Below are 10,920 nucleotides of genomic sequence, written 5' to 3' on the forward strand. Positions count from 1 at the left end.
ATTCTAAGCAAAGAAGTATATTGACGAAATGAATAATAGATTCATGGAATTACCGTGTGAACTATCTTGAATCAAGTCGAAAATCGACTTGAATCAAACCAAAAAAGCAACTCGAATTAAGTTGAAGAATCGACTTGAATCAATCCGAAAATAGACTTGATTCAAGCCGAAAAATTGACCTGAATCAAGTCGAAAAATCTACTTGAATCAAGCCAAAAAATTAACTCGAATCAAGTCGAAGAATTGACTTGAATCAAGCCCAACATTCGCCTTGAATCAAGCCGAAAAATCGACTCGAATCAAGTCGAAGATTGACTTGAATCAAGCCCAACAGTCGCCTTGAATCAAGTCGAAGGATTTACTTGAATCAAGCCCAACAATCGCCTTGAATCAAGTCGAAAAATCGACTCGAATCAAGTCGAAGATTGACTTGAATCAAGCCCAACAGTCGCCTTGAATCAAGTCGAAGGATTTACTTGAATCAAGCCCAACAATCGCCTTGAATCAAGTCGAAAAATCGACTCGAATCAAGTCGAAGATTGACTTGAATCAAGCCCAACAGTCGTCTTGAATCAAGTCGAAAAATCGACTCAAATCACAGTCGCCTTGAATCAAGCCGAAAAATCGACTCGAATCAAGTCGAAGAATCGACTTGAATCAAGCCGAAAATAGAAAGCGGAATATTGCACACGCGGAGCTTGCGCAAAATTTTACTTTACACACACGTGATGAAAACCCCTTTTCTCCAATAGTAAAAAAACAAAACATAACTAATGTTGAAACACCCATTTACAAAAGTCCCTCAATATGTCATAAAAAGCCACAGAATAAAACTGTTACATTCATCGTGTTATTATTCCCAATGACACCGACCCCGAACGTCCGATTGTGAGTGACACCATCGAGGATACGTTAACACCTCGCACCGATAAATTCCCATCTCCACTTTATTTGTCACAGGGTAAATTATCACCCATTGAACGACATCAATTACCTAACGGTTTCCTGTTGATACGTTCACGACGAATATTGAAATATCGCTTTCAGCGATTACCATAAACCATACCAAATCAATCAATTTCCCACTATACTTTTTAGTTCAGTATTAATGTTCAGGAGAGGAATATTAATGTGGATTTACTGGGAAATATAATGAAATTTGAAATTTCACTGAAAATTGAATGCAATTTCACATTTTTTAGCTGCAAAAAGATGAGGATTCCCCGTTTTACTTGAATTTCCCGTAATAAAACAAATATTTTGTACCCAATTGTACAAAATTTTCAAATAATTAAAATTTTAAGGATATTTTTAACCGAATTTTTCACATTTTTATTAATTTTCAAGAAACAATTTAATTGAATTTTACTGTTTTCATTAAATCAATTCTCAAAATTTAATGTTTTCCCATCTGATTCTGAATTTTCAGTAAAGCTATAATTTTATTGAAAATTCCAAGAAGTTCACGGAAATTTCAGACAAAGAATTTTCACCAGTACACTGAAATCCAAAAAACGAAATCGCTTGAAAAACAATTGTTTCAATTAATTTCCATCAATTATGATCGTAAACTGACAAATGAGCGACTTCGCAATACGAGAATTCATCATCAACGTAATATTATTGGAATGCGTGGGTGATTGTCCGTAAAAGCGACCGGTGAATGCGCCCCGATGACTGGAGGCTGTGGGTAAAAATGCCCGGAGGGCATGAATGAGAATAAAATGAAAGAAAAGACGAGCTATTTCGCTGGAAATGCCCACATTGTATCAAATTGAGGACACTGGCCCCTTCATAATGAATTACCGTTGATTATCGAGGTATTGTCAGACGCATCGATGCAAGTGATAAATCAATTCATCACGTGCGTAATGATTGTGAATGAATTGGAAAGAAGGCTAGAGGTTCGTGGAATTGACAGTCAGAAAAAATTGAAATTTGATTGAACTGAAATTTACAGTTTCTATTAATTTCTTCATTAAACTTTAAATTTTTAAAATGTTCAGTAAATTTCATTGTCACTAAAATGTGATAAATATTTCCAAAAATTTGTTAACAGATCATCATTAAAATTTTATCGACAGATCATTTTTCTTCATTCCGATAAAAATAATTATATCAGGATAATTAACTCAGGATTTGATTAACTGGGTTTGTTGCAACCTGGCCTATATCGTCCACTCGGAATTATTAATCCCCAATGAACCTCCGAAAATCAAATAAGCGTATCAAGGAAAAAATAAAAGAATAAAAATCAGAGGAACAGAATTGCGTAATAGTCAACATGTCGGCGCATGTGTGCGCTCAGGAGATAGTGCCCGAGGCTGCCAGAGACCTTGCCGACGTGCATGAGAACTGGGTTGCCGGGTCCCCCGTGTGCTGATCTCTTGCGCTTGCGCACCATCTCACCGGGTCCATCGCACACCCGAATCGGATCTGCGACTCGATCTAGACTACAGCGTTCCCTTTTTCAAATTTTTATTCATTTTTGCTTTCGAATGGAAGCATTGTACTCGTTCAAATTCAAGTTTTGGATATTTTGGGTTATATCGACCCGTTATGATCCAAAAAGTCCAACAATGCAATTTTTAAACCGTGAATGAACGGATGGAATCAATTTTTTTTCAAATGTAGGTATTGATGAGACCTATCGATCGCCATTAATCAAAATTTAATTCGTCCATTATTTTTTTGAATTTCTGAATTTTTTCGAAAATCGGTTGTTCCACGATAACAAAAAAAATGTTCTAAATTGTTTGAATGATGGCTTCAAAAATTTGTTTAGATGTCCCTTTGGCCGAGTTCGAAGACCAAGGCGATAGCAATAATCGTTATTTTGATTTTTTGGAAAATTAAAAAAATTTTGTATTTTTTGAAAATCAGAATTCCGGGGATATCTTTAAATAGCATGCTTCAAATGAATTCAATCATAGCTTAAAATGTTTGTTTTAATGCCATTAAGTCGAAGTTAAAAGATTATTACGATAGCTATATTGGTTGATTTGATTTTTATGATTGTTGAAAATTTCGAATTTTTCATGAATTTCCCTGAAAGTGAGCTTTTTGATGGTTTCTTCAAATGTAATGTTTCAAATTCATTCAAGTATGTGTAAATAAAGTTTTCTATTAACATCTTATCGAAGGGCTGAGGGGAGAGATAGAACTGTAAAAAAACAATCGGTTGTATAGAAGAAAGGGATAATAAGAATAATGATGCTGATAACATTCAACTAAGTTGAAAATCTGACAAAATTAGTTGAAAAGAAATCTTATTCAATTTAATAAAATGAAATAAACAATGAATTATACATGATAGAACTAAATGATGTGCAAAATAATTACTCGGAAGCATATTCCTAATTTATTAGTTAAAATAACTATAATATATTCCATACAAAAGTAATTTCCCACTTATTTTATTCTCACGTAAAGATGAGAGACTGCCTTTTGCGCTGATTAATGACTCGGCTCGATGACGAATGAATCTCTCGCGACTAATAGATCCTCAAGAATGACAATTATCATTTTTATTTTTAGGTACTGGGACCCGTCTCTGGCTGTCATGTCAATCCCGCTGTTACTATTGGTCTTCTAGCGAGTGGTAATTGCAGTATTCTCAAGGCATTGTGTTACGTTGTGTGTCAGTGCTGCGGGGCAATCGCTGGGGCTGCTGTTTTGAAGGTGAGTTACTAATTTTTGCGATTGTATGATCGATAGATCTGGACAATAATCTGTTGTTGCATATTGAGGCGAGCTGAAAGGTGAATGCATTCTTAATGGATTCGATGGACTCGTGATCGGCGGAGTGATTTATTTGGACTGACTGAATTCATTAGCATTTCATCACGTCATATTAGCATAGTGGAGTCGTTTCGAGATGAAAAATTGAATCGTTTCGGAGAGATTATTTTGTAAATGATGAATTTTGGGAGGAGTGATATGAGAGGTCGCGTCTTTGAGAAATTTTCTACGAAAATTGTCTGGGGGATTTCTCTAAATGTTCTGGAGACACGATAACGTTATTATTTCAGTCATGAAGTCCCGAAATGGAATTAATCAGGAGCTCGAAGGAATCCATTGAATGAAACAGTAACTTGGGAGATTTTTTCTAGTTTATTCGTTATTAAGATATTTGCACAGTAATTCGCATCACATTTTTTATTTCATTACAGATTTTCGTGATTAAATCAAGTGATTAAAATAAAAAACGAATCGAAATACTAATATTATGATTTTTTAATTGTTTCTCATTCACGAAAGAAAAACATTCATTTTTCACTTAAAATTCAATAAATTTGTTTTGTAAAAAGTTGATTTCGTGATGTTTGGTAAATTTCTCTAAATCTCTCGGAGACACGATAATTTAGTTATTTCAGTCATGAGAACCCAAAAGGGAATTAATAAAAAAATATTGGAATGAATCCATTCCATGAAAACGTAATTTGGGAGCTTCTTTAAATTTATTCATTCCCAAAACATTTGCGAAGTAATTCACATTACATTTTCTATTTCATTAAAGATTTTTTCAATTAAATCAAGTTACGAGGATAAAAAATGAGTCCAAATATGAATATTATCATGATAAAATTGTTCTTCATTCACGAATAAAAAACATTTAATCCTCACTTAAAATAAAATAAATACAATTGTTTTGTTATAAGTGAATTTTGATAATAATGTCACAAGAGGTTTCGAATCTAAAAAATGTTCTACGAAAAATGTCTGGTGAATTTCTATAAATTTCTCTCGGAGACACGATAATTTGATTATTTCAGTCATGAACTCCGAAAAACGAATTAATATCGAGCGAAGAAGTTCGCCGAAATTTATTAAATGCAAAGATTTTTTTTGTAGACTATCAATTTATTTATTCTCATGTATTATCATGATAAAATCGTTCCTCACGAAAATAAATTCCATTCATCACTTGGACTGAATAAATAAAATTGTTACTAAAAAATTCCAAACATCCCAGAAAAACTTAAATGAACTGCAACCACGTCTCAAGATTCTCCGATAAAAATTGCAAATGAAACTTCGACTTAAAAAAAGATAATCATCGCCGCATTACAATGATTCATGTGTAACTTATCTCCCATTTTATGTAAATTCATCGCAATCACGAGACGAAAAGAACTCCTAAAATTTGTTCCGAATTCTGCGAAGCTCATTTGACAAGGCGAGCATGAAAATGCTCACGCGATCACTCGATCAGATTAAAATTCCCAGGCGGCTTTGTATTCCTCTTGATTTTAATCGAGGGCGGGTAATGACAATTCTGCACATGTGCCGCGCCCTCTCGTGTTCCGAGAAATGTATTGAAAGAAGAATCAAAAGGAGAGAGTGCTGAGGGATTATAGAGTTAAAATAAGTACACAATTATCTTCCCTCCTTTCCTTTCATTCAGGTTTTATCATAAATTACTTTTGCTATAGCGAATTCGCTACAGAAAATTCTATCGGATTTCTAATGAACTTTCCATTAGTTTTTAGTCGATTTCATTAAAATAATCTACGGCTTATCTGCGCGTTCTTTTAATAGAAATTTTGCATGAAAAATATTCTATAGAAAAAATCAATATAATTAGTTTTTTCAGTATAATGTACTTCACACGGAGAGAAAGAATTAGTTGTGCCGAAAAACTGAATGTTCCTCTGAAGAGATCTTTTGTCGTGTTGAATCAATTTACTTGTGGACAAAAGGAATGTTTCCACCAAAGCATGATAATTTTCGTAGTAGTAATTGTTCTCGTGAGACATTTATATGTCATTCAGGTGAATACATTCGCTCTACAGAGAATTGAGGCTCCGGTTTTATTAAGTCAATGTTATTAAGTAGTGTATATGTTTGTCCAATAACCACTTATAATTTGCACGGAACAAATGATAATTTCAAGAGGAAACTACAATTTTCTTGCCGAAAAGTGTTATTGGCAAAACTAAATAATTTCGAGGGACAATTTTTTTTGGGAAAAAAATATTCTTTCCTCGTCAATGCATTCGTTCTATGGTACAAACCGGTGGAGTTTTCTCAGATGGAATCATTGTCGTACAATAGATTATATTTTTTCCTGCCGACAGTTCGAATTCTTCTCGGGATATTTCTGATAATCACGACAAAAATTCAATTTTTGCGAAAGATATTAAATTTTGTTCTGTGGGGTTGGTTGATTCTCCTCAAATAAGTCTATTCCACTGTAGATAATTTATTCTCTCATCGTATTGAGATATTTTCTTTAAAAATTCCTCGACTTCAATTTTCTATGTTTTTTGGTTTGTTTTTTTTTAAATGAAAACCAGAAAATTGAAGTGAAAAATCAGAAAATTTATGTTCAGAAATTTCTATAGATAATGTTTCAATAGAGAAAAAAATTATAGAAAAATCAGATTCTACTGTTTTTTTCTGTAAAATAGTTCGAATTGAAGACGCTAGGTTTTTCTATTTATTTTTTTCTTGCATATATTACTATCGTAAAATTTAATATGAAAAAAAAAAATAGATTGTTGAACACTGAAATCGAAAAGGAAATATTTCAACCTAATAATAGTAAACATTGTGAAGGTGTAGGTGTAATGATTATTGTGTGTTGCATAGTCCATTTCACCCTCTTAACAGTCATTTTCTATAGATAATCAGTAAAAACTGTACATTTCAGTTCAATTGTTCCATAAAAGTCAATAGAAATCAGAAAAATTCAAGTAAAAAATATTCTTCAATTTTCGAATTAATGAAAAATTGCAACAAACAATTGAAATTTCATTATTTTTCCCCATAAATAAAATTCAATGTCGCTGGCCTGGAAATTACTACTAAACTGCCCACGAAAATCCAAAAGTCTTCTAATTGCGCAAAAATCCCATGCAAAAATTATGACACCACAATATTTTTTATTATTAGTAGCATAAATGACCTCTAATGGAAGAGATTGCGATTTTCATACATAAATTTTTATTATTAAACTTTCCATTTTTATTAAACTTCAAGATAGAAACGAGAAAATAACGACTCGTGACATCACACTTTTAGTTTTTAGCAAATAGTTATCTCCGTGTAGAGAGAAAATTGAGTGAGTGGCGCGAAAAATGAGTTATAAAATAAAAAATATGATAGTTCCCTGGAAACAAAAGCAAATTTAAACGCAGAGCATTTGAATGAGAGATTCGAAGCTCAATTAAAGTGTCACTGCGCAAGGTCAAGGTTCCAACGGTCCGGTTTTTATATGTTTCAAGTGGAAGGTGCCCGTTACATCACAGACAACCGGTATATCATCTATCTACTTCGGTATTCGAGGAAACAATTTCACATTTTACACCTGTCGAAATGTTTTTTCATGGTCGAATTATCTTGTCACGAGGTGAATTTGTCGATAGGGTGATATCAGATCGTTTAGAGATTCTTAGGAATGGAGTGATATGATAGCTATCTACTTGAAATAAAAAAAGATTGAGAATTAATCGCCACTTTTAAGGGGAGATTCACCCCGAAAAATTCTGCGGTTTGCATTTCCGCTGAAATTTGCGGTAAGAGTCTTGGAAATTTCCAACAAGTATTATTTCCACTAAAATTTCAAGGAATTTTGACGTTGAAAATTCATAATTTCATGGATAATCCGTGGGAACTATAAATTGCATTTTAATTATTCTGGGAACATTAATGAAAAAACAGGAAACTTCAGAGGAATCTCTCCCCAAATTGCAGATTCCTCTGAATTTTCTGGGAATTCCTTCAAAATTCCTGGAATTCCAAGAATATTTAAAGAATTTGATCTTTAAATTTTCATGAATTTTTGTCTTCCTGCCTAAAAAATTGGGACTATACGTAAATATTGAGAAACACTTGAAAATCCATTGAGTTTTTTCCCTTAAATCGAATTCAAGATTTTTTTCCGGAAAATTAAGCTGATTTTTTCAACAATGTACAGAGCAAGAAAAGACTAGGCGGATACATTTGGATCACTAAACATAGAGTTAGCATCGAGGTTAGCATTCATAAATAAGGTTTATACGTAATATTTGAAAAAGAAAAAATTTTTCCTTGAGATATCAATAGAAACGAACATCTTTCTAAATAGTTAATAGAAAATTAGTAGAGGTCTTCAAGCGTGAAGATATCATGAAATTTCCGGCTTCGATTTTCAGGGACACGACAATAATTATCCGATAGAAATCGGGAAGTTAATCCCTTTGAGAAAAAATACATTGTAACGTTTTCCGAAGCCAATCTATTTGACCTAACGGGTTTCTTTCTTTAGTATACAAAATTTATAGTATAATATAGTGTAGTATAGTATCTATAATATACTATATAACAAAAAAATATATATTCATATGATATTTGAAAAAAAGAAAATAGAAAATTCTAAAAAAAAGAGGCCGGGCGGTATTACCCTCAAAGTTCGATTCCATCGCTCACTGGCCGATGGCAGTTGAATTACATAATTAAATATGTTTAATGTTAATAAAAAATCTGTCCTCTTCACATCTTCGAGTAAACACCTCGAAGAACCCATTCTAACCGTTTATGACTCTTTGTGGAGAGCGGGGCTGGAAGAAACGACTCAAAAAAAAAAAAAAAAAAAGACTCATTTCCCTCAGGTGGGCGGTACATGCACCAGCTCCCCTCCGCGCGCGGGATAATCTACTAATAATAAAATCAATATTTTTCAGGTCGTAATTCCGTCGACGGTTCAGGCCAACGGGTTAGGTGCGACAACCCTGGGCACGAATATTGACGGCGGCCAGGGTGTTCTTATGGAGGCAATAGTCACCTTCCTCCTGGTCCTTGTGGTCCACGCAGTGACAGACCCCAAGAGACCGGACACGCGGGGCTGGGCCCCCCTGGCAATCGGCTTAACAATATCCGTGGCTCACATGGCCGCTGTCCCGATAACCGGGAGCAGCATGAACCCGGCCAGAACCCTCGGTCCTGCTGTGATTCTCACTGAGTGGAGCGATCACTGGGTCTACTGGGTCGGCCCAATCCTTGGGGGTGTCGTCGCTGGTGGCCTCTACAAAACAGGACTTCGAGTCAAGTCCAAGGAGGACGACGAGGCTTCATACGACTTCTGAATATTTTTACTGAAAATACAAAACTATATGTGAAAGCGGGCTTTCGTTAAGTAGATTAAGCTTAGGGTTATCTCATCGTCATTTTTTTTTTTTTTTTAAGTGGCAGCTGTTTTCTCGTTATTTTTAGGATATTAATTGATCATGATGTTTCGCGGGAGGAAGTTCAGTAGGGAAGTCGGATTATATTGAGGTTTTGCAGATTTATATCGAGAAATGTTCAGTCTTCGAATATTCCGCATTAATAATGTCTGAAGACAGTTTTTTTGAAATTAATTTGATTGGAACTATTTCTCATGGAGTTTGATCTATTGAAATTCTTTGGGATTTTGGAAGTTTCTCTCTTACATTTTTCAATGTGAGATGAAAGAAAACACGATAATAAATTATGTTGCATGAATTGATCTGAAATTTATCGGATTCAAGGATTTTTTCTTCTGGATTTTCTCAATTCAGTTGAAAATTTTCATTTTAATCAGTTTGTCCCCAGCCCTAATGAGAGATAGCGCAGTTGTTTAGAATAAAAACGGCGGATGAAAAAAATATATGGAAAAATCATGAACTATTACTATTTATGATGATATTTCACGTGAGGAATTTCAGGAGAAAATTCCAATTCTATCAAGTTTTTGCCTATTTTTAGCGAAAAATATGCTAAATCTTTTTGAAATCAATTTGATTGAACCTATTTCTCATGAAGTTTGATCTATGGAAATTCTTTGGGATTTTGAAGGTTTCTCTCTTGCATTTTTCAATGCGAGACGAAAGAAAATATGATAATTAATTATGTCGCATGAATCAAAAATCGTTGGCTTCAAGAATTTTTTTTTCAGGAATTTTCCCAATTCAGTGGAAAATTCTGATTCAATTGAGTGTTCACCTATTTTTATCGAGAAATAATCCAAATCTATTTGAAATCAATTTGATTGAAACTATTTCTCATTAAGTTTGATCTATTGAAATTCTTGGGAATTTTGGAGGTTTCTCTCTTGCATTTTCCAAAACGAAAGAAAATATGATAGATTTTGTTCCATGAATAGATCAGAAATCTTTCAGTGGAAAATTCTCATTCTATTTAGTCCGTCCCCATTCTTATCGAGAAATAATGCAGTTCTTCTGCGCATTCTTCAGACTACAAAAGTCCAATGAAAAAAAAGCCTACGAAAGAATCACTTCGAAGTCAGTTTGATCGAAACTATTTCTCATGAAACACAATCCATTGAAAAAAATTCCCTTTCCTTCTTGAATTTTTAAATTTTCTTCTCGATATTCTCCTATTGAATATATTCTGATACATTTTCTCCTGAACCCCATCATAAATCAAAATCGATAAAAAAAAATGTATGATATTACTCCGAGAAATTCAATGATCGAAAAACAATCAAACTGTTTTATTATTTTTATTAAGATTGCAATTATACTCGTGTTTATTAAGTATTAATGTCAATTAAGATTTTGTATATATTGTACTTACGTTTCTAGTATTATAACGTACCTATGTAATTGCACCCAATTTTTTATGTACAACAGATCAAAATATAGATCATCAAACCTCTAATTACCATTTTTTTAACTGGCAAATGTGAGGACTAAATTATGACGGATTGTTAATGTAATTTGATTTAATAAATCAAAAGAGATTTAATAAAAGACTAGCGAACGGGCGCCTCGCGCCCGTCGCTAGATTATATTATATTGTATTAATTTATTTTATTGTTTTCTTTCCAATTTTTCTTTGTTGCTAGATTAAATTAAATTTATTGGATTCTATTCTCATTGTAGTATACAAATTTTGGGAACAGTTTTTCTCATTTTCAAATAAAGAGATATTTATGTTAAATAATATCAGTATAAT

The 10,920-nt window shown here is 33.3% G+C and overlaps 1 protein-coding gene across 2 annotated transcripts in view; it reads left to right on the top strand.

Moving 5' to 3' along the window:
- The window catches only part of LOC107038038 (aquaporin AQPAe.a), a 52,362-nt gene extending 41,597 nt beyond the window's left edge, over positions 1-10,765 (top strand). For both annotated transcript variants that reach the window (XM_015256904.1, XM_015256903.1), the window contains 2 exons: positions 3,538-3,681; positions 8,667-10,765. In XM_015256904.1, coding sequence (XP_015112390.1) covers positions 3,538-3,681; positions 8,667-9,068 — 546 coding nt within the window. In that variant the 3' untranslated portion in view covers positions 9,069-10,765. The remainder of the gene's footprint in view (positions 1-3,537; positions 3,682-8,666) is intronic.
- The last annotated feature ends 155 nt before the right edge of the window (positions 10,766-10,920 follow it).

The sequence above is a fragment of the Diachasma alloeum genome, unplaced genomic scaffold (genome assembly GCF_001412515.2).
Source record: "Diachasma alloeum isolate Michigan unplaced genomic scaffold, Dall2.0 Dall_scaffold_00277, whole genome shotgun sequence".
Lineage (NCBI taxonomy): Eukaryota > Metazoa > Arthropoda > Insecta > Hymenoptera > Braconidae > Diachasma > Diachasma alloeum.